Below are 24,911 nucleotides of genomic sequence, written 5' to 3'. Positions count from 1 at the left end.
TTTCCTTTTAATATATATATATATATGTCATATATATATATATATATATATATATATATATATATATATATATATATATATAGCATGTCCTTTCCTAAAGATTATACTCTAGATGTATTGTACTTGTTATAGGCTATTTTTCCTTTTACCTTTTGTCATTACTTAATAAACTTTAAAAAAAAAGACGGGAACATATTGCCTTTACGTACACAGGATTCAGGAACACAAAATCTCTAAAATAGACGCATGCAACCTAAGAACGATAGAAGCACAGTGGACAGAGATCTGCACAAAACTTTTTGGTGGATGATTCAAATAGTGGATGTCACAGAATCAGACGATCAACAGGGACAATCCATCACAACACATATACACTAGCGCTTAGGGGCCATGTAATCTGAGTACACCAATTTATATAAAACCATAAAAAACATGCCGGTTGGGGGACTCCATACTGTTGTGAGACACCTTTCAATAGTCAGAGATATCTTTGAAAACATAAAAACGCATTGCAGCAATGGTCTTGTGGCAGACTGATATTCTGTCCAGCACTTATAATTTTTTTAAAAAGCAGTCGGTGTGAAATGGTATCCCATTTCACTTATGAGTTCAAGAGCCCCGAATTCAAATCTAATTTCTTGCACTTTACGTAAATGGCTTCATCCTACGCAAATGAAACGATGCCTTAGTTATTCCTTTTTCTTTAAAATGGTATGCTTAGAAATAAGGTCTCCAACTGCTGTGCTATCGAAAAAAAACATTTGCCATCTCCTCTGACAATAGGCAACATAAACACTCATACTTTATCTGCCAGCAAAACCAGCTGACTAAGGCCTCCCTTCCTAAATAAATACAACAGGACAAACATGCCTACTAACATCACACTCATACAAGTCTGGCACTTCAGACTATGCCCCCAAAGCTAGAAGAATTGCTTAGGTGGCAGGTATTGGTAATTTTTAATGTATATTGAATTAATATTAAACAAATATTGTTGTACTCATCTCTAAATAACAAACAGTGTCACCGTGTGGCAGACTGTCATAAGTGCTGGTGTTGGCAATTAAGTGCCGGAAACTATCGGCATAAAGTAAGCACTGCAGCCACACCTAGCTGCCCATTAGAGGAAGCTCATATACATCCTTTGGAGTGGCACTTCACAAGCTGCTAAGAGGTTGACAGAAATGACAGTTTACTTACCGGTAATATTCATTACTCCGAGTCGTAGATCTCCTCGCCAAGTCCTTAATAGATGGCCAATAGCTCCTCCCCACAGAAATCCCAAGTGAAAAACTCCCCATTTCCCATCCCTACCCTCCAGACCACTCCCACATACTGTGGCACTTAATCCCTGACCCACTGAACGACATCCTGTACCATCAAGCACAAGAAGTAGAACAGGGAGAGAGAGAGGGTTACCGGAACTGTGACGGGGAGGTCTAAGACTCGGAGTAATGAATATTACCAGTAAGTAACCGGTCCTTACATCCTCATCAGACCTCCCTGTCACAGTTCTTATGATCAGATACCAAAGCAAGAATCGGCTTCACCACAGAGCAGTAAACAGCCTGTATTAATGCAAAACAGCAGAAAGTCACACCACCTGTACAGAAAGCAACACTGCGTCCCCAAAACCAAGAGACCCAGTCCCACCCACCACCAAACGATAATGGAACATAAAGGTGTGTGGAGCACTCCAAGTAGCAGCATTGCAGATCCCAGCCATAGATGCCCCCGCAGATCCCAGCCATAGATGCTCCCTGAAAACAAGTCCAGGAAGAATTCATCCCCCGAGTGGATCTCCCCTTAGCTGACCCAGGCACCTGGACACAACTGGACTCATAGGCCACCCCAACAGCCCACCTCAGCCACCTACTGAGAGTAGCACCAGAAGTCTTCAGACCCTAGCCCGCCAGGCTAAAAGAGACAAAAAAAGAATCCACCCTAAGAAACGGCCTGGTACGAACCAAGTACACCATTCAAACAGTGCAGCCAAACCTCATCCTATGAATGCAGAACAGGACACAACACGGGCAGACCAGATCCTCCGTGCAGTGAAATCGAGGAAGGAACCTTGGGGACAAAGGAAGGATCAGCCCAGAGTTTGACCCGATCAGGAAAGAACCTCAAAAAGGGCTCCCAACAAAGCAACGAGCCCAACTCCCCAACCCTCCTGGCGAGGTAATAGTGACAAAGAAAACCACCTTGATCGTTAGCAAACGCAGAGACACCTCCTCCAGAGGCTCAAAAGGAGCAGACTGCAAAGCCCTGAACACCAATGGAAGATCCTAATCTGGCGCCAAGGCCTTAACCACCAGCTTCTTGAGAAAACATCTCTTCAACAGCCGGGACACCAAAGGGACAACAGACCCACAGGCCTGACCCCAAAAGGCCCTCACCGCAGCCCACTGAGACCACGAAGAGTAAACATCCAGACCCAACTCGAACCCATCCTTCAGGAAACCCAAGACACACACAGGATCCACTTCCAGAGCAGACCAGCTCCTAACCGCACACCAACCCTGAAAAGACACCCAATGCTAGGCATAGGATTTAAGGGTAGAAGGGCGACTGGACTGTTGGATAAACTGAGCCACCTCAGGAGAACAACGCATAGCCACGAGGTTCATCCTTTCAGCCAGCCCTGAAGATGCAATTGGACCAGACAATCCCAGGACAGAGGAGGAAATGTAAGGGGACAGGGAACCACCGGAAACGGCCAGCAAGGACCCACAGCCAACTGCAACAACAAAGGAAACCAAGGTCTCCGGCTCCAGGCTGGTGCCACCAGTATCACTGATGACCGGTCCAACTTGACCTTCAGCAGGACCCTCTGAATCAAGGCAATAGGAGGGAAGGCATACATCAAGCCCCCCTCCCACCGAAAGGACAGAGCATCCACCCTCCAAACTAAGTTTGACAGACTCAGAGAGCAAAACTTCTCCCTCAAGGCATTCTCCAAGGTCACAAACAGGTCCAGCACCGGGACCCCAAACTTCCGCATGAGCCCTACAAACACCCCCAAATCCAAACATCTCTGACAAGGAGGGGAACAACCTGCTCAAATGATCCGCCTCCAAGTTCAATACCCCTAGCAGACACAACAAGTTAAACTCTGCCCACCGGCAAATCTGCTGGCTAACAAGTTGAGGGAAGCCACCTACGCACTACCCTTGCGATGGCGGTTGACATAACAGACCACCACGGTGTTGTCCGTCCTCAACAGTACATCCCTCTGCAAGACCCAAGGAAGAAAATGCCCCAAGGACAACTGAATGGCTTTCAACTCCCTCCAGTTGGAAGACATCCTTACCTCCCAGACCGACCAGAGCCCCTCAACGGACTCCTGAGCCATCGCAGCCCCCCCAACCGAGCTCGCTGGTATCCGTAAGCAGCACCATCCGCTCCTGGGAAACAAAAGGAGAGCCTTTCAAGAGATTCTGCTCCTTCAGCCACCAGGACAACTCCCGGGACATTCCCACACCCCCGAAATCAACTGGTCGGAATCCTGGGACCCCATACACCAATGACCCAGAACATGATTCACCAGTGGGTACTAGTGCAACCGGGCCCAGGGAACAATCATCACTATTGCAGACATCATTTCCTGCACTCTCAACCACTGGTGAGCCGTGGAAGATGGGGAGCCCAATAACTTCCTCAGTTCTTGCAACAGAGTTAATCTGCGAGGCTCTGACAGGAACACCTTCCCCCTTCCTCATGTTGAAGATCCCCCCCAATGAACAGCAGTTCCTGAGAGGGGCTCAAATGGAACATCTCCAAGTTCAGAATCTACCCGAACTTCTGCATGAGACAGCAGACATCCTGGGTATGAAACTGCACCTCCAGAAAAGAAGAGGAAGAAATCAACCAGTCATCCAAGTACGGTAAAAACCTGGATCCCCTGAGCATGTAACAACCCAATCAAGGCTGCCAACACTTTAGTAAACACCCTGAGAGAAGTAGTGAGACCAAATGACAAAACCTGAAACTGGTAATGGTCGAGGCCCACACAAAACCGAAGAAACTGCTGTGAAGCCTTGTGAACCGGCACATGAAAATAGGCATCCCCGAGATCCAGAGAAGTCAGGAAGTACCCCACCGACAGGAAAGGCAGAATCAACTGCAGAGTCACCATCTTGAAGGAGCGGTGAGGAATGCAGAAATTCACTGCCTTCAAATGCAGAACAAGATGGTAGTCTCCATTGGGTTTCCCTGATCAGAAATAGGATAAAGTAAAACCTTTTCCCTGTTGTCCCACGGGTACCCTTACTACGGCCCCTTTTGAGACCAGGTCCGAAACCCCATCCAAAAGAGCCCAACACTTGACCTGAGAACAGGGGTAGCCCGGAACACCTCCCTAGGGAGAACCACAAATTCGATCTGATACCCCAGCCTGATAATCCAAAGGACGCTTTGATCCCTGACAAACTCTTCCCAGACTGGAAAAAAAGTCATGAAGCGACCCCCCACCCAGAATCCCCTCTCGAAACCTTGCATAGTCATGAGTTTGACTGACCGGGAGTGAAACCAAAATCAAACTCGAGCTTTACCGGAGCACAGGCGCTGCCTTTCTTTCCAAAGGGGACACTGTATCTTGCATCGGCACAGCCCGCCCGCCCGCCGCCCGACCCCTTCAGTCACCTCGGGGGTCCGGCCGCTGAGTGGAGTGTGGGCGTGGCACAAGGACCACAAGGACCACAAATCCCAGCAGCGCTAGCGGCGCATACCGCTACCTTTGCGCGCCAGGAGGCGCATAAATCAGGCGTCACCCCGATCGAGGGGGTGAAACCAAAATCAAACTCGAGCCTTACCGGAGCACAGGCGCTGCCTTTCTTTCCAAAGGGGACACTGTATCTTGCATCGGCACAGCCCGCCCGCCCGCCGCCGCCCGACCCCTTCAGTCACCTCGGGGGTCCGGCCGCTGAGTGGAGTGTGGGCGTGGCACAAGGACCACAAGGACCACAAATCCCAGCAGCGCTAGCGGCGCATACCGCTACCTTTGCGCGCCAGGAGGCGCATAAATCAGGCGTCACCCCGATCGAGGGGGTGAAACCAAAATCAAACTCGAGCCTTACCGGAGCACAGGCGCTGCCTTTCTTTCCAAAGGGGACACTGTATCTTGCATCGGCACAGCCCGCCCGCCCGCCGCCGCCCGACCCCTTCAGTCACCTCGGGGGTCCGGCCGCTGAGTGGAGTGTGGGCGTGGCACAAGGACCACAAGGACCACAAATCCCAGCAGCGCTAGCGGCGCATACCGCTACCTTTGCGCGCCAGGAGGCGCATAAATCAGGCGTCACCCCGATCGAGGGGGTGAAACCAAAATCAAACTCGAGCCTTACCGGAGCACAGGCGCTGCCTTTCTTTCCAAAGGGGACACTGTATCTTGCATCGGCACAGCCCGCCCGCCCGCTGCCGCCCGACCCCTTCAGTCACCTCGGGGGTCCGGCCGCTGAGTGGAGTGTGGGCGTGGCACAAGGACCACAAGGACCACAAATCCCAGCAGCGCTAGCAGCGCATACCGCTACCTTTGCGCGCCAGGAGGCGCATAAATCAGGCGTCACCCCCGTCTCGCGGGACGCCGGGCGAAGCCCGGGCCAAGGGCGGGCCCTCTGAGGCCCTCCGAGGACGACGAGGTCGGGTACACCCCTTTAACATCTTTGCCCAACGGTACATCAGGTAAACCTTTAATATCTGTTATATGTGTCTAAGATTCTCCCCTGCTACCTAGGCCACAAAGACTAATATCTTTCACGACATAGAGCTTCGCCGCATGACACTTACCGGGAGACCCCTGATTTCTCCACTCAGTGCTTGCTATTGCACTCCGGCTATAATCACACTGCAATGTCTACCAGGGGAAGTAGAAGTAAAACTGCTGCAGCAACCAGTACATCTATCATTGGCCCCATTGACAATTTCATTACGAGAACTCATGACGCTATTGACTTAAGCATCTCTCTCCTTGAAAGAAGAGTCTCACAAGACTTAGAAGCTGCCAAGCGTAGGGCCTCATATGAACTATTAACAGCTAAACGTTCCTCCCTTGGTGAAATTTTGTTGGCAAAAACTCCTGTTAAACAACACGAAATACAACTAGGCTGCTTGCAAGAAATACGGCCTGATCTTCACACCATTCCTAACGAAATCAATTTATCGGCTACGGACCCACTGATTGATTGTGATTCTGACACGAGCAATGATCTTGAAAAGACACCAGATCTAAACATAAATCTTACTCCGGAAAACACAGAAGTGAATAGTCCTATATTATTAAGATCCACTGAAGAGGGCGCTATTCGTAAACAGACTCAACAACCAATAATAACTATTCCTCCTCTCGCAAAATTACGCAAAAAATCTAAAGCTCCATCTAGAAAAACCACAATCAAGCACCCCACAGTTAGTGGAACAACAAACCAACCCGAGCCTTCAACGGAAGCAATGCAGAAAAAGGCCCAGGAGTATCCAAATAACCTTGACGCATCAGTAAAACAAATAAAAGACGACCAACTAATAGAAAGAGTTGGCAACCTTCTGGCGATCTTCATCTCACCAATCGAATCTAGATTGACTCGAATTGAAAAGAAACTTGAGGAACTCATTGCTGTTAACAAAAAGACTCCCACCAGAGACATCGTACCTACTAATACAGCAGGAAAAACAAATACCAGTAAAACCACCATTACAAAACCGACAGAAAAAGTTACATCATCTGTAGCGAGAACAACAAAACCACAACCAAATCCACTTCCTCTAGTAAGCAGAGATAAGTTTACAAACAACCCTACTACAGGAAATGGCCCAACTCTAAGTACAACCACTAGCACCCAGGCGGTAACTACTACTCCAGGAAAGACGGCAGTATCATCTCAGGAACAAAAAAAGAGACACAACCATTCAACTTCTATTACAAACTCTCAAAAACCCCGGCTAACACATGACCCTCCATATATTTTAAGGCAGATCCCTTCAAGAATCAATCTTCCTCCCGAATGTGGTGCTTATGTATTGATTCTGGTTAATGTGCCTAGGCTTAGGCATGATCAAGAGGAAACTTACTCATCTTTGAAAAATAAGATCTTGCATTGGTTGATAGCAAACTGTAACTATCCGATAGAATGCACAGGAGAAATAAACAATGTACAGAGAGTAGGATGGATAGGCCCTTTAAAGAAAAAATTCGAAGGTGACTGTGTATCCATAAGCTTCAAAAATCCACAATGGGCCGAGAAAACTCTGGCTAGAGCCCCCCCACCCTCGGTTTGGGAATTTAACACTACTTTACTCCCGCTGGGGTACTTCTATAGACATCTGATTACTGATGCACCAACAATGGAATCCAATCTACCCACCCCTTTTCTCGATCACCATCCAATGTTTGTAAACAACTCCCCCTTTTTACAGCAGTACCCTAAATTTACATATCCGAACATCCATATGCAAAGACATCAACCACAGGTTCATTCTCATTTCACACCTCACCCTTATCTGTCTACAATGCCAAACAAAGAATATAGGGACCCTCGTTGGCAACAAGTTGCTGCCGCACCTGGCAATCTCTATAGTATTCCAACACAAAATAGGTTTGCTGCACTTTCCACCCTTGACTTCAATGATTGACAAGAAAATACCTATTTCGCAAGACTAGAGACCTATATATTAAACCCAGAAGGCCAGATGTTAGGTAGTGCCTTCAATACTCAGGGAATAGACATTCATAACTCCATAGCAGAGAATACTCCAATTACTCAAAATCAAGTAGGACCAAATGATGAAACTAACTTAATACAAACAAAAATTAGTCCTGATCTTCAGGGAAATTCTACAATTAAGATAACTTCTCCCAGACATAATAAAAGTACTTCCTTAATACATATAACCTACTGGAACATAGCAGGCTTGCTGGCTAAAATAACAAACCCTAACTTTTTAAACCAAGTGACTGCGAGCAGTATTATCTGTCTTCAGGAAACTTGGGCTATTGAGCCATTACATATAACGGGATACAAGACTTTCCTTTCTTCAGCAAAAAAATCTTCATCTGGAAGAAACAGTGGCGGTTTAACTATCTATATAGCCAATACTTTACATCACGAAGAGATAGTTCCTGTTAAACTACATGAGAATTACCAAATAGTTATTCTAAAGACAACTAAACAGACGTTATACATTATCGTAAACTTCTATAATAACAAGAAACTAGACGATCTGACCAATCTTCTTCAAGAGATTTCTCTTACTTTACAAGACTTAAAAGAGAAATTCACTAATAAAACATGCACCATACTTTGGGGTGGTGACTTCAATATCCACTTATGTGAGAATAATAACACAGATAAATGTGGGATAGAGGAAGATGATGGTAATACGATCACCCACTTTACTCACTCACATGAAGGCGAAAAAATGAACGAGGCTGTAACCGAATTAGAACTGGGCTTTGCAAACGAACTAAAAACCTCCCAAGTACCTTTTACACCAACCTTTAATGGTAGGGGACTAATGAGTCTGATAGACTACGTTATGATCTCAGCACATAAAGGTCCAAATATAGAATTATTTGAAGTAGCCAAAAACCCTTTAAGTGATCACTTCCCGATTGTAATCATCTTAAGAGAACAAAAAAAACAAAAAGATCTTGATACATTCTCTCTACTACATCAACAAAATCTAGAGCTGGGGTCTCTTAACGGCTACACCCTAAAATGGGGAAACGTTGATAAAAAAGCGATCATCTCAGGAGTAGTTACAGCATGTAAAAATGAGATATCACTTTGTCTAGACTATGAGGCAGAAAGTTCCAATATAATAGCTAGTTTCAATACTATTACAGAAAAGATAAAAAAGGCACTAACTAGATCTTGTAAACAGATTAATTGTGAATAGAAAGGCTGGTTTAATTCAGCTTGTACTAAAGCACATATAAAACTAAAAAAAGCGCTGGGCAGGAAATATAGAGATAGGGTGAAAATTACTGCTTTAAGGAGAGAATATGCCTTGGCAATTAAAAACAGAAAACAAGAGATAAAAAACGAGCTATGGGAGCGTCTAAAGAAAAGCTCAGAACTCAGAGATAGCGCTGAGTTCTGGAAAATAGTAAGGTCACCATACCTCACAGGTAAGGAGGATATACCCTCTATCGACGTTGCAATTACCAACACTGAATGGGTAAATCATTACTCAAATGTTTTTGGTTTAGGATCATCATATAATACGGAAACAATGGACTTACTGAATCAAGTTATCTATCCGTTAAACCTGCAGTTTACGCATGACGAGGTACAGAAAGCATTAAGATCCTCAAAAATAGGCAAGGCCCCGGGCCCTGACGGGGTTCCCGTTGACATTTATAAATACGAGGAAGAACTTTGGTCCCCGCTCCTGACAAATGTATTAAACGCATCACTAGAAGAAGGCCTGATAAAATCATGGAAGACCTCTGTACTCGTCCCGATCTTTAAAAAGGGAGACCGAAATTCACCAACTTGCTATAGGCCTATCTCCCTCCTGGACTCTCTTGGGAAGGTCGCTGGTCGGATCATTCTCGAGAGACTCCAGGAGTGGGCTGTTACTAATAAGGCTATATCAGATATACAATATGGTTTCCGCGAGGGTCTAGGCACTGTGGATCAAGCGTTAAACCTGTCCCTATTGGCAGGAAAGTATTTAGAGGCCAAGGGGAGTGTCTTTCACATGGTGTACGTAGATCTATCCGCAGCCTTTGATTGTGTTATACACTCAAGGCTGTGGATGATCATGCTGAAAATGGGAGTAGATCCTCCTATCGTAGACTTCCTACGAGAACTCTATACCGGAACAACAGGCAGAGTGCGATTCGGGACAAAGGGCCAACTGACAGATAGCTTCGGTGTGGAAAAGGGGGTCAGACAGGGATGCGTTCTGGCCCCCTTTCTATTCACCCTCTACACAAATGGCCTCGAGACAGCAATGCTTGAGGGAAGTAAAGACCTCCCCTCGGTCGGTCGTCGGCATATACCCGCCTTGCTATATGCCGACGACGCGGTCATTTTGGCTAGAACATCAGTGGAACTGCAGCGAGAGCTGGATAGATACTGTGAATTTATGTCAAGTCTGAACTTGTTTTTAAACGTTAAGAAAACCTTTACTATGCATGCGGGGAGGAAAAGCATGAAACCTAAAAGACTATTTGTGAAAGGAGAAGCTTTGGAAAGAACATCCACCTACCAATACCTGGGAATCGTCATTGACGACAAATTTAAGTGGAAAGCAGCAATTTCTGCTAGGAAACTATCCTTTCTAAAAGCAACAACGGCCTTGAGATCATTTGTTCAAAAATTGGGTCACAAGCCACCTTTAGAAACGTTAAAAATCTACAAGGCAAAATGTGTCAGTACCGCTATTTATGGGGCAGGGATATGGGGCTATGCAAACGTGACTGACTTACAAAAAATAGAAAACGCCTTTTTAAGATCCCTACTGGGGCTACCGAAAAATTCCTCTACATACGCCTGTCACGAAGAGCTGGGCATAGACCATCTAGAGGATATTATAAGAACTCAACCTATAATGCTCTGGCGCAGAATTTGGGTCACTGAACAATGCCATCTAACCAGACTCATTATCCAAGACATACAGACGCTTGAGCACTATGGGCGGATGAAATGGACAGCCTATGTAAGAGCCTTTTTAAAAGACATGGGATGCAGTCATTATTTTACAGATCCATTATCTCTAAACAGTATTCCCAAACTAGAACTGAGGAAAGCATGTCTATCACATTTGCATCAAATACGTCTGCTAAAAGAAGTCCATAAACCCTCTGTACAACAAAGCTTATTAGTTCAAACAGTATCATCTGTCGAACCCTATTTGATGTTTAATATGACCCAATTTGATAAACTACTTTTGACACGCTTCAGGTTCAACATGTTTCACTTAATGGTCTGTTTTCCTACACAGAATGATTGGTCATCAAGACTGTTGTTGTGCCCTTGCGACTCCCAATCACAGCAGTCAACGATACACACAGTCTTATTTTGTAAATTCTTTGAGGCACCCCGCAGACAATGGCTATTGCCCATATTCAAATATTGGGGCCTACGCCAATGTCGCCCAGCTTACCTGGCGTTACAATATCTGGAAAATGAATTGATAGCAAAAGCAACTGTACGTTTCCTGAAATTTTGCATACGCCATAGGTCTAATCTCTGACAATTAAATGAATGAAGAGTCCATAAGGGATGGCAGTAAAAGTTTACCCTTTTCTATGATTTTATAAACTGTATTTTAAATTTACGATTTTTAACAGTCTTTTTTAAACTGAACCAATGTATAAAAATGTATTTCTATGAACTTTTATGGTTTTCCTCTAAAAAACCGAATAAAGTTATTTTTGATTTGATTTGATTTGATTTGATTTGACTGACCGGGAGCACTCGAGAGTCACTGCTGACCCCGGGATTTGTGGAAGTTAGGGACACCACGGCCACGTCCCCTACCACAAAAGGGCTGGACGGCCAGCCTAGCATGAAAAGCCTGTCCTAATGCCCGCTTATATCCCGCAAACTTTCCCTTTTGTGACCAGCGGACAGAAGCCAACAACTTTTTGTCCTCCGCAGTTTTCTTTATCAAAGCCTCTATGGTTCCCCAAACAGTTTGGAGCTCGTGAAAGGCATCTTCATGAGCGCAGTCTTCTGTGCCGCCTCAGCCTTCCAAGGTTTAAACCACAACTGTCTCCTAGCCGGCACCGAGGAAAGAGCAGCCCCAGCCGAAGCACTAAGGGAATCAAAGGATGTCAGCCAAGAAACATTGTCAAGGACTCAGAGGGATCCTCCTCCTGCAACAGTTGTTCTGAAATACACTGACAGTCCTTCAGAAGAGACTGAACCAGATAACTAGTGTAAGCGGCTGAACGAACAGCAAGGTTGGAAGCCTCAAAGGACCTTTTCAAAGCCTCTTCAACACTCTTGTCCCCGGGATCTGAAGGTACAGCATCCTCGGAAACCACCAGGCTTTGCAATGCCAGTCTAGCCAATAGAGAATCCACCTTCACCACTGATGGGAATTCCTCTGAAAACCCTTGCAAAGGAAATCTTTTAGACAGAAACCTGGGAAAGGTATGTTTATCGATATCCTTCCATTCTTCTTCCAGTACACTCTGTATGACTTTTGAACAGGAAGGCATTCAGGCTCCCGCATCTGATAATTGGCGAAGTAGTCCTGCGACTCCTCACCCTCCAAGGGATCAGGGAACCCCAAATTGTCCCGCACATGTTGCAGAATATTGTGACGGTCCGCCCCATGAATAAACCGACCCTTCACTTCCTCATTTGAATCCTCTTCAGGATCAGGGGAAACCGGAGCATCCAACTTCGGCTTTTTTTGGCCCAGAGACATACCCCTGCTCGAGTATCGAACAGTCAGTCCTAAAGCAGGGACTAAAATTAACCCAAAAAACAAACGGACGTTACAGCAGAAAGTTTCGCACTTACCTCATTCCATGAGAGTTCATTGCATGCTCAACTACAGAAAAAACACAACAGTATGTGGTTTAGTGGATCAGGGGTTATGTGCCAAAGGATGTGGGAGTGGCCTGAAGGGTAGGGATGGGCCCTGGCGAGTTTTTTCGCTTGGGATTTCTGTGGGGAGGAGCTATTGTTCATATGTTAAGGACTGTGATGGGGAGGTAATGGTAAAGTATTTTCAACATTCTTATGGTTCCATAGGATGTGTTCTTGAATATATGCTCTCAATAAATGCTTAGCGCGTCTGCCTAAGTCTACAACTGTGCCACTAATAACCATTTCTTATAATCACACAATACAGGTCAATTTAATGTTGTGTTTAATGCTAACGGTTGTAACCCATTTTAAACAACCTTAAAATAATGAAATACTGAGGTACAAGGTTTCAAAAGTGTGACTTGCTTTTTGAAATGGGTGGATAACTCGACAACCTATTTTACCAGGATTGCAACTTGAAAACACACAATGATGCCCGAGTCAATAACATTAACACCTCGATATCCGACATAAATTGCAAACCTTTGATCACCACCTAACAAGTCATGCACTTAAGCAAGGGCATTCTTCTAACCAAGCTGCTTAATGATGAACATTTGGCCAGAGAACGCATATACATCTGTTCGGCAAAGGCATGAACTATCAGATTACGTTTACTGCCAATATACACTGAAACTTGTGGCCCCCAGAAACTCTACAGAAAGAGTATTAACTCCGAAATTATCTTAAACCGCAGTATGTCTATGATCAATTATGTACGCCAAAGTGTCTTTACTATCCCATGTTTCCTTGTCCCAAATATCTTTTCAGTAGAGTTTGTAATAGTGGGTGAGTGACTTGTGAACATGCAAACAGCCCCGCTTCCGGCGGGAGACTCATGATTTTAGAAGCAAAAAGTAGCTTTAGTATAGCTGCCTTCCGCCTAAAATCATCTCTGCTACAAAACAAATCAATAGGGAAAATACAATCTCCAGATGTTTATTATTTTTTATCACCCGCTGTCGTATTGGCATGTTTGTTAGCTCCTCATGACTATACCCCTTTTCTGAGACCGCCCACCACCTGATGATCTCCTATATATCGACAGCCTAGTAAACATTTTCCATGTTCACCGCCTATTTAGGTGGTCTTAAATGTTGGACTCCAGAACTTTGCATAACTATAAAGAATCTATACAAAGTACAAGGCTAGACTTAAATTGTGATACATAACAGGGGCATCCCTTGGCAGATAAGAGGACCACCAGTCCGCTACTTACACGGACAGTCCGCAAACTCAGCCCAAAGTCCGTTGCCCGTAATGATCTTTTACGGACGGCATTTGTCCTTAATTCAGTATTTCCGGGTCACAGAACAGCCAATCCTGATGACAGAACATACACCGTTAATGGTCCGCGATAGGGCGTGGAATCATTTAAGCCAATCCTTGTCCGCTGCACACTTTATCGAGGTTCTCATTGGCTGTGGTGTACGCACGTGCCTCTGACTTTTCTATAAACATTGCCCGCACTATCCTACTTCTTTTCTTAGATTGTTGGCGTAGCTTGGTGTGAGCTGGATGATTCGTTTGGCCTTTGCACCTAAAGTGAGTCAGACGCTACTGAATTGTAAAATGCGAGCCGGGCGGTGACGACGTTCTGAATGACCGTGTAAAATTTTGTCACGATGCCATCCCGGCTCCCTTTCTGATGACTGACGTGCCCGTTCACGACAGACGGCTGCCGTGGCCTCCTACAGTGCGGCTAATGTTTGTTGGGCACAGCGAACCTGTGTGACTCGTGCATGCTGCATAACTGCCAAGGTTTCAGATTGCTCAGTGACATTGTCATGATTTCAGTGTGCTTATGAGTGACATTTCAATGACAGAAATTAAAACCATCTGAGCAACAAGAAACTCTAAGAAGTACTTAAAACTGCTGTAAAGCACCAGAAATGGAAGGGCACTCGGCGAGGACAGACTGCGTGACTGCAGTTCTCAGTAACAGAGAGCAGGCAGGCAGTGCAGTTGCTCAGAAGGTGGTCTCCTTGATCTAATATTTCATGACTGCACGCTAGCCTAAAAAGCATATTTTACAGCATAGCAACTGCGACTAGAAGATTATACTGACCATCACTCCGTCTCACAGCAGGTTGGGTCACGTCAATGACCCTGAAAGACAGCTCCACTCACCTGGGAGAGCACTGCAGCCTAGCCCTTTTTCTGACGACACACATGGAGGGTAAGAGAAGGTTTCAGTGCTTGCAGGGTGGTGGTGAAATATTCAGGTAGGGAGAATGCTGAGGATAGGATTGCCACCTGACCGTTTTTCTATCTGCACCTCTTGGTATTTTGATGTCCTGGATGGTACAAAATGAGCAAAATCACCGAAAGATGGTATTTTTATCCATTATCTGTGCATACCTCAAACCACTATAAATCAAACCACTTTTTAAATGTGTTCTTGAGCTACGTTAAAGATCCCTGGTTAATAACAAAGGCAGAAAAGTGATGTAACAAATTAATATATATGATTTTGATAAAAATCGTATTTCGTATCATACCTGGGCCTTTCAGACTCGTAAAACAACAACTAGCAGGTCATTTTTCGTGTAAAGGGGCAACCCTAGCTGAGACAAGAGCATTAATGTCTTGTTACTTACCGGTAATCTTCATTACCCCGATTGGGGTCCTCCCCGTCCCAGTCCTTACTACGTGAGGCAGTCCTTCCTCCACCCAGCCAATCACAACGCAAGTATGCTTAAACTACATAAGCCCCGCCCACCTACCGCCATGCCTGTTATCAACAAGACTCCGACACAAACACAGCAGGAGGGAGGGCGGGACAAGGACTAGGACGGGGAGGACCCCAATCGGGGTAATGAAGATTACCGGTAAGTAACAAGACATTACCCCCTTATGGGTCCTCCCCGTCCCAATCCTTACTACGTGAGGAACTCACAAGCAGAGAACCAATAAAAAAAACGCAGGACACCAGGGATCCATGCAGAGTACAAAACATTAATCAATAAAAGATCAATGAACAACAGCGTTCAAGACGCCAACAGAAAATTGTCAGCAGAGGCATGTAAAATATCAAGCCTATAATGTCGCACAAATGTGTGATGAGACTGCCAAGTGGCTGACCTACATATCTCCTGAATAGAGACCCCCGCCACCTCAGCGAAGGAAGCAGACAGAACGCGTCGAACGACCTTGCACATGAGACGGAAGAGGCAAATCCAAGGACTTGTAAGATTGGCAGACCGCCAAACGCACCCACCGACTGATCGTGGAAGTGGAAACTTTCTTCCCTTTAGCCACACCCCCACAGGAGACAAACAGGGTAGGAGAAAACCGGAACCCCAGGGAACATTGGAGATAAATCCGGAGAGCCCTGCGAACATCCAAGGAAGGGGGAACAAGGGAATCCCCCACAGCGGGCAAATCAGGAAGAATCACCTCCTGCTTCAAATGAAAACCAGAAGAAACCTTAGGTAGGAAGGCCAGATCAAGCCGTAAAACGACCCGATCCTGAAGGAACTGCAAATAAGGAAACAAAATGATCAAGGCACCCAACTCGCCCAACCGGCGAGCGGAAGTAATGGCCAACAAGAAAGCCACCTTAGCGGACAGCCACAACAAATCCGCCTCCATCAGATGCTCAAAAGGGGGCAACTGTAGACCCCGCAAAACAGTAGGTAAATCCCAAGAAGGAATGAGAACAGGAGAAACCGTCCGGCGAAGCCGAAAGCTCTGAAGAAGCTGACTAACCAAAGGGGCAACACCCTCCAAGGAAGCCTCAGGACCCCGACAAGCAAGAACCGCCGCCCACTGAGCAGACAACGTGGATGGGGAAAGGCCTTTCAAAAAACCATCTCGGAGTAAGTCCAACACAGAAGTAGGAACCCCCAATACAGGATCCACCCCATGAGAAGAACACCAAGAAACAAAAGAACCCCAATGATGACCATAGAACTTAAGGGTCGAAGGGCGGCGAGACAACAGGATGTCACGAGCTACCACAGAAGAACAGCCCCAAGACTCCAACGTCAACCGCTCAAGAGCCAAGCCGTCAGCTGCAAACGACGAAGACAAGGCAGGGACAGGAGCGGAAACTGAAGAGGAGACGGACACAAAGGAAGCTGGACGAACCGACCCTCCACCAGCCGCAACAGGAGAGGACACCAAAGGCGGCGAGGCCAGAAAGGAGCAATCAACAGGACCAAACCCTTCTCCCCCAGAATCTTCTGCAGCACCCTTGGGAGGAGTGGAATGGGAGGGAATGCATACAGAAGACCCGAAGGCCAGGGAATCTAAAGTGCATCCACCGCCCTAACCTGAGGACACAGTACCTCCGAACAAAACCGGGGAAGGAGAGAGTTGAGAGGAGACGCAAAAAGATCGATCTATGGAGTCCTGAACCGAAGGCAAAGGGACTGGAACAGAGGAAGAGAGAGATGGTACAAAACAGAAGATGGAAGGTTGCGGCTCAGAGCGTCCGCATGAAAATTCAACTGTCCCGGAATGTACACCGCCCTCAAAGCCAACGGATGAGATTCCGCCCAAGCACAAATCATGGAGTCCAACATGTTCAGTGACGCGCACCGGGTCCCCCCCTGACGGTTCAGGTAACAACGAGCCACCTGGTTGTCGGTACGAACCAACAGATTCGTCCCGAGGAGATGAACCTGAAAGAACTGCACCGCCTCCCAGATGGCCGCCAACTCCCGCCAGTTCGAGGAACGGGCGTCGTCCACCGAGACCACCGACCCTTGGCTTCCAAGGACCCCAAAGTGGCCCCTCAACCCCAGAGACTGGCATCCGTCGTCAACAAAAGGGGAGGAGGAAGACAAAAACGCACCCCCTTCTCCAGATTGGGAGTGCAAGGCCACCAGTCCAAGTCCCGAACCAGAACAGGAGAGAGAGGAACTAGAGCCTCGTAATCCGCCCGGGAAGGGTCTCACCAAGCCAACAGATGAGTCACCAAGGGCTTGAGATGGATGCGAGCCCAAGGAACCACAGCAGTGGTCGCAGCCATCAAACCCTGGACTCGCAACCAAACACGAGCCGGTGCAGATGGACGACTCAACAGATCCTGCAACAGAGCCTGGAGGGAAAGGATCCGAGCAGAAGGGAGAAACACCGCCCCCAGAGAGGTGTCGAACAGACCCCAGATGAACTGAAGTCTCTGAACAGGATCCAGATGAGACTTGGCCAGATTCACCTTGAGCCCCAGCTCCTGGAACAGTTTTGTCCACAGAGACCTCCTTCCAGCCACCGCTGCCACAGCAGCCGAGGAAAAAGACCACAAGGAATCAAAAGTGACAACCGAGAGGAATTGCGCCAAGACCTCCATTTAAGCCAACACAGGAGTAGGGTCCCCCTGATCCTGAAGACAGTCAAACAGTTTCTCGAAATCCTTAAGCAGGACCTGCGAAGCATAGGCCGCATAAGTGCTAGCACACACCCCAAAGTGAGAAGCGGCGTAAGAACGCTTGAGAGCAGACTCCACCTTACGATCCACCGGATCAGACAGAGAAGCCTCCTCCGAGGACAAAGAAGAAGAAGAGGCGGAAGCCATAGAGGACAAAAGAGAATTAACCTTAGGAATTGCAGGAAACTGGGAATCAAAGTCCGCCAGGCGATACCGCTTCCTCAGGAATCGCAGAATACCCTGCTTATCCAACTCAAGCCACTCCTTTGTGAGGATATCCTTCAGGACATCATGAAAGGGGAGGTCATTCACCACAGAGGAACTATACGGAGCGTAAAATCCCTCCTCAGCCAGGTCTTTAGGGTCAAACCCAAGCACCTCTCGAATATGAACCAGCATGTCAGTAAAAACCTTGCCCTGGACGTACTTTCCCTTAGGGGAAATGTCCATGTCTTCCTCATCTTCCTTAGCCCGCTTAGCTGCAGGCTCCAGCAATGCAGACTGGACCGCAGAATTAATCAAGTCCTGCAAATCCGACCCAGAAATCTGCAAGACGTCATCCTCCTGCAGATCCTGTACATTATTCTGCTTTGAAATCGCCTTAGCAGGCACAGGTGGATAAGCCCCTTCACTCATGGTGAGAAATCCAGTGTCAAAAAAACAGGAACTAACCACACAATCAAAAGAAGTGCTCAGCAACCTCCAATAAATACTGCCCCCAATCATCCAATCACGCAAAGGTGAGACAGGTGAATGAAATAAAAGAAGGGCAGCCCTGTAGTCTCCACCCACAGCCATAGATCAAAAGACAATGGCCGCAGGTGCCGGTCGCTGCACGAGAGCCCCAGCGCCGGAACGACCCGGGGCCAGAAAACCAAAAAATCTCCCTGCCACAGCACATGAACAGGGAGCGTCCCTGACCCCAGAACAGGAGCACAGTCAACCGGAATACGGGAGCGGCCGCGCCAATAAAATAACAATAAAAACAAAGCAGAAACACAAAACTGCTAATACAAACACTCACAGCACCGTCCTGAAGAAAATCCAGACCAGGAAACAGGAACCGGGAGCACCAGCGTTCCGACCGCCGTCGGAGCAGAAAAAAGACAGGCATGGCGGTAGGTGGGCGGGGCTTCTGTAGTTTAAGAATACTGGCGTTGTGATTGGCTGGGTGGAGGCAGGACTGCCTCACGTAGTAAGGACTGGGACGGGGAGGACCCATGAGGGAGTAATGACCCAGCAGAGTCATAGTGGGCTATAACTCAAGCCTGCTCGGTGGGGGAGGAGAGGCACCAGAGGCTAGCTTTGAGCAGTCTCTGTTACCGGTCCGGAAAGTGAGATGAGGAGTGGCAGTGGTGAAATGAAAAAAGAGCAACTTGAGCTGGCTTGAAAATCCCTGCCCTTGTGCACCTGCAGAGCCCAGTGTCCGCCAGATGTCTAGGCATCAAAGAAAAGTTCCTGCCATTGTGTGCATGGGTCTGTAGGCAGAGCCAGCAAACAAAACAATATAGTTAACGTTGGCACTGCCGTAATGAACCTCTGGATTTTGCTTTACACCAGAACGTGATCATGTGGTGCTGAGAGACCATGTGGTACGTATAATTCAGTGCAAAACAGGTGAAAATTCTGGCGTGAGAGTGCATTTTTGAAACGGATACCACTCCAAATTCTTTGTACTTAATCATGACAAAAAATATTAAACTGTATGAACATATTGGCTGGGGTAAAGAAAATGGACAAGCATACATGAAAACAAAGGTTCAGACACTGCCACGGTCATTTAGACATGTTTGTACGAACCGGTCTAAAATCTGTGGTAATAATTACACTTGCGTTGTCAAAGGTTTTGTGTTTGATGTACACATCTTCACAAAAATTAGAGAAAAACAAGTGCAAAAAATAGAGAATAATAAGTGCAACTCTGTATACAATCCTGCTTTGGTTAAACATTTCCAGTTCGGCAACTTGTATTTTCAAATACATTCACGCTATATAAAATTGTCAAAAAAAATGTCACTTACTGTGAAGAAGGAAAAGGGCACACAGGTAAGTAGGATCCTTCTTTAATGTGTATATGTGTGTATATATATATATATATATATATATATATATATATATATATGTGTATATATATATATATATATATATATATATATATATATATATACCGTATAGTCTTGGTACCCTATTCCTATGTCAATTTTATTTTTTTACAATTTGAATTTTTAGATTTTATCAAACATTGTAGCGATCATTTAAGTACAAGTAGTAGATGCACAGTATCAGAGACGCCAAGAGAATCCTCTCACATTCATAATACTGGTAATAATGTGGTCATGAGTAATAGTACATTTGAAAACGGAATCAGGGGTATATCTTTCAACTGTCATACTCTTATTTACTGCTCTCCTTTCATATTCCTATCCCCTCCAAGTGTGTCCCCATTCTCCTCTGACTCATACTGGTCACCCCCGGCAGCGTCTGAGTTCAAGGCAAAGTTACACAGTTCCCACCACTCAGTCAGGTCCGCCTGCAACATGTCGCCCCTACAGTTTAGATTCATATGGGCTTCTTCTGCTAGAGTGCACTCTCGCACATCCCATGCTGTTATGTCCCTGCCTCTCTGCCCCATCCAGGTGATGATTAAGAAAAATGGGGTAACCCATAAGGCATGGACCTGGGTATATAGTGATACAGAAAAAACAATGGTCCTAAACCTATTAATTATGACTACTGACTTAATCAGTTATAATGCCCACAGTTTAATCGTAGAGCAACCACACCCAGTCTGCTCTACTATACTCAAGGTGCTTAGTACCACAATATAAACCTACAACACGGTTGAAGAAAACGTTTTAATTTTTGTTTTCCTTTTTTGGCAGTTCATTTTTTATACAATATATCATTTCAGAGTAAATAAAAACAGAGTGGTTGCCCAGAAGGAGCTCCTTTTATATTGTGGTACTAAGCACCTTGAGTATAGTAGAGCAGACTGGGTGTGGTTGCTCTACGATTAAACTGTGGGCATTATAACTGATTAAGTCAGTAGTCATAATTAATAGGTTTAGGACCATTGTTTTTTCTGTATCACCATCCAGGTGATGGCCACCCTGCGTTTAGGGTTGTAACAATTTGTACGCAATTTTTTGCTTCCTGTTTTTTTTAATATGGCCCAGCAGGCACTGTCATGGCTTCTCCCCAATACGAAGTCCTGTACTCTGCCACACCCTCGCCACAACCCGAGGCCCAAGCTGCTTCAAACCAGGGCATCTCCATGCTACGTCTAAAAAATCTGCCTCCATTACATCGCATCTGGGGCACCTGTCGGCTCGGGTCTGGGAGTTGAGCCGTAGCCTCAATAGTGTAAGATAGGTGCGGTGCAAATAATGATAATGAATCAGTTTGAATCGTGTGTTGCAGGGTACTATTTGTGTAAGCGTGCTAATGGTTGCCCAAGTCTTCACCACTTGCCCTTCTGAATCCACACCCCGCACTGTATAAATCCTCATGGCTTTATACAGTACAGAAATCAGCCTGCACCCAGAACCGCATGTGAGCAGTATATCCAATGTGTGGATCGTTTGCAGTATGTTGGGGTACGTGGGCAAGGTTATCTTAGCGATTTCCATAAGTTTAATGTAGTGTAGGTGCCCAAAGTCACCACAGGCCTGCTCATATGAGATGAATGTATCATTTGGGTAGAGGTCTGCCAAGACGTCAGACCCTCCCTCCACACTTGGAAGGACATCTTTTTAAAAAAATATATATTTTTATTGCGAGACAATCCAGCATATTAACATATCAATTACATGCAAAGACTTCAAAAGGCTGTTCAATATGCATTGATCAGAACAGGATAAACCAATACTCAACATTTTTATTCCCCCCCCTAGCTCCCCCGCCCCCTCCCGCTCTACCCCCACTCCCCCTGCCAGTGTGCCCGTGGGATTCCCCTGCGTGCAGGCTCCCGAAGCTCCAGGTCCTGCCAAATCTAAGGTGAACCGAAAATAAAAAAGTAACAACAGCAGTGATCCCTAGAGATGGGAGATTCCGCCAGGCTATCCAGGCATGCTCCGGATCTCCCTTCCGGCCTCGCAGTGTGCCTGAACGTGTCGTGCCAGGTGTAACTCCTCTCCATCTACGCTCAGGGGCCCTCACTCAAAAACAGTCCCCTCAGCATTCTCGGGAATCCCTGTCCTGACCTCCACCCTCTGATCCATAGCCGCCTGAGCCTCATCCTCCGCGTCTAACTCATTCAGCGAACGGAGCGCCGTTACCAGTGCTTCCCAAGCCCTCGCAGCTTCCAGCGCCTTGTCGTTGGAGGAACGTCTGGCCAGCTGCAACCGAAGGGTCCCCTCACTTCCTGCCCAATTTAAAAAACCCGCCTTCCATCTCCGAAAACTAGGGCCCGTCCTCGACTTCAGTGCATGGTAAGCTCCCTCTTCGCCAGTATCAAGACCAAATGACAAAATTTGCTGGTTATTTTAGTGCGGGGGGTGTGCGGGAACCACAGCAGAAGGCAGGTGCCCATCTCTACCTCGAGCTCTCGCTCTGTCACTCGATTCAAGCACTCCATCACATCTGCCCAGTAAGATCCCAACTCGGCACAGGACCAAAACATGTGGCCGAAGTTAGCGCCCTCTGCTTTACATCTAGGGCACAACGATTGAGTCCCCCCCAAAAACTGCTGAATTTTGACCGGGGTTAAATAAGCCCTGTGAAGAGTGTAAAATTGAACCAATTGGAACCTGGCATTGCGCGTGCCCTTCCAGGCCCGTCTCAGCAATAGTGGCCACGTCGTCTCAGGGATGGGCTTACCCAGATCCTTCTCCCATTTATCTCGCAAACTGTCTAAAGAGGGGAGGTTCTCCGTAGACAATCGCCTGTACAGACAGGTGATGGCCTTGAACGTACCCGTCGCCATAGTGACGTACTGGCACCCCAGCGATGTTGGGGGTTCCGACAATCCCATCTTCCACTGCTTCTGGATTCCCGCCACAAGGGCAGCGTGCAATAAATAATCCCCCCTTGGTAAGTCGAAGGCTCCCTGCAAGACTGAGAAAGACATCAAGACCCCGTCCCTATATAGACACTTGGAAGGACATATGTAAACGCATTTCCCTTACAGGGGCAAGTATCCTTATATAGAGCTCCCTCTGGAACGGGGCATGTTTCCGTATTTTCTCCACGTACTGTTGCCATATATTTGCTGTGTAGCATACTATATAGGGCAGATCTTTTGGGACACCTCTGCCCTGCATCAGTGCAACCGGGAGTGTGTCCGGGTGTACTCGACCAGCGAGTAATCATTTTTCCCAGTTGTCACTGTCCTCAAACCAACGGAATGCATGCTGTAGCTGTGCCGCATAGTAATACAAGTCTAGTCTAGGCCCCTCCTCTTACTGACATGTCAGTGTGCTCAGTGCCACTCTACTGCACCGCCCTGCCCATAGTACAGAGACGAGCACAGAGTTCAGCTGCTTGAAGACCCGACTGGGAACTGGGCACAGTGAGTTTTGTAGCACAAAAAGGCAGCGAGGCAGTATCATCATTTTGGACACTGCCAGGCTGCCCATCAGGGAGAGTGGCAGCGAGTTATAAAATGTCACATAGCGTCGCAGAGCATCTGTGACCCTAACTACATTAAGCTACGTCAACGGAGTGTTGTCAAGCACTACCTCGACACCTATGTACTGAAAATGAGCCCGTTCCCATCTTATCACAAGGTCGGGGAGACTCTCCAGAGGCAGTGTGGCCATGCGTGACAGGGGAAAGATCAGGGATTTGCGTGGGTTAAGTCGCAACCCAGAGACCTCCCTGAACTCTTCAAGATGCTGCTGGAGCCTGGGCAGTGCCAAACAGGGCAAAGCTATTTAAAAGAGGGCATCATCCGCGTATAGGGAGATCATGTGGGTTGTATTTCCTACCCGTATACCCCACTGCCCCATCTCTCCTCGAATCTGCACTGCCAGAGGTTCGATGGCTAGGGCAAAGAGCAGAGGCGAAAGTGAGCATTCCTGACATGTTCCCCGCTTAAATGTCTATCCCACCCGTACTGGTGCACGTGGTTCTGTGTACAGTATTTTGACCCATCCGCAGAACTGAGGCCCAAAGCCCACTTTCTTTAACACTTCCAGCGGGAATCCCCGGTCAACTGTGTCAAAGGCCTTTGCAAGGTCTATTGACACCAGGGCAAGCTCCTCATCGCGGTGTTTCACCTCATGCATGATATGAGTTAACCGATGCAGGTTCATGCCAGTGTGGCGCCTGGGTATGAAGCCACACTGGTCTTCGTGTATCATGTAAGGCATATGCTAGGATAAACAGATTGCCAACAACTTACATAGTATTTTAGCATCCGTGTTAATCATAGTGAGTGGGAGATAAGAAGCAGGTTCCAAGCTGCCCCCTCCCGGTTTCAATATCATATCGATCTCTCCCTGTCTCATTGTGGGGTTGAGATTAAACGGTCGAAGGCCTCCCTATAAACCCGCAGTAATGCCTGAGACACAGTTGCAGAGTACGCTCGAAAAAATTCTGGTGGGAACCCGTCTCCTACAGGGGCCTTGCTGGAACACCTCAAGGATTGCAGCCCTAGTGTGCACTGTTTCGCCCGTGGATGTGCGCAAGGCAGTGGTCGGTTAGAGGCCTTATCTCCCCGGAGAATCCAAGCCAGAAGACTTCCAGATCTGTCCCCTTCTCTATGCAACTGCTGCCGATAGTGACGGAGAGTATACTTATCTAGTCTGTCCCATAAGTCACTTATGCATGCACTTACGGTCCACTCTCGAGCCGCAGCAGCCGGGTCGGACTGATCTGCAGCCTGTGCTTCCACTAATGCCAACTGCTCTGCCCTGAGATCTCGTTGCAACTGTCTACAAACTCCACGTCAGTCCCATGCATGCACTTCTTACCACAGCTTTCAGAGCCTCCCATTCTGTTGCCCTAGCGGTGGTCGCAACCTTCCAGTTGATTATCATGTAGTCAGTTAA

At 46.9% G+C, this 24,911-nt stretch overlaps 1 protein-coding gene across 4 annotated transcripts in view; it reads right to left on the bottom strand.

Annotated features, from left to right (window-relative positions):
* The window catches only part of PTGR2 (prostaglandin reductase 2), a 471,690-nt gene extending 457,813 nt beyond the window's left edge, over positions 1–13,877 (bottom strand). For 2 of the 4 annotated variants that reach the window (XM_078659671.1, XM_078659673.1), the window contains exon 1: positions 12,477–12,520. In XM_078659671.1, the coding sequence (XP_078515797.1) occupies positions 12,477–12,496 (20 nt within the window). In that variant the 5' untranslated portion in view covers positions 12,497–12,520. Of the gene's footprint in view, positions 1–12,476; positions 12,521–13,764 lie in introns of those variants that run through there. The other 2 variants (XM_078659672.1, XM_078659674.1) reach the window with 2 other exon arrangements.
* Positions 13,878–24,911: the final 11,034 nt, after the last annotated feature.

This window comes from Lissotriton helveticus, chromosome 9 (genome assembly GCF_964261635.1).
Source record: "Lissotriton helveticus chromosome 9, aLisHel1.1, whole genome shotgun sequence".
Taxonomy (NCBI): domain Eukaryota; kingdom Metazoa; phylum Chordata; class Amphibia; order Caudata; family Salamandridae; genus Lissotriton; species Lissotriton helveticus.
Note: the sequence above shows the minus strand (reverse complement) of the source record. Positions and strands in the feature narration are given on the sequence as shown.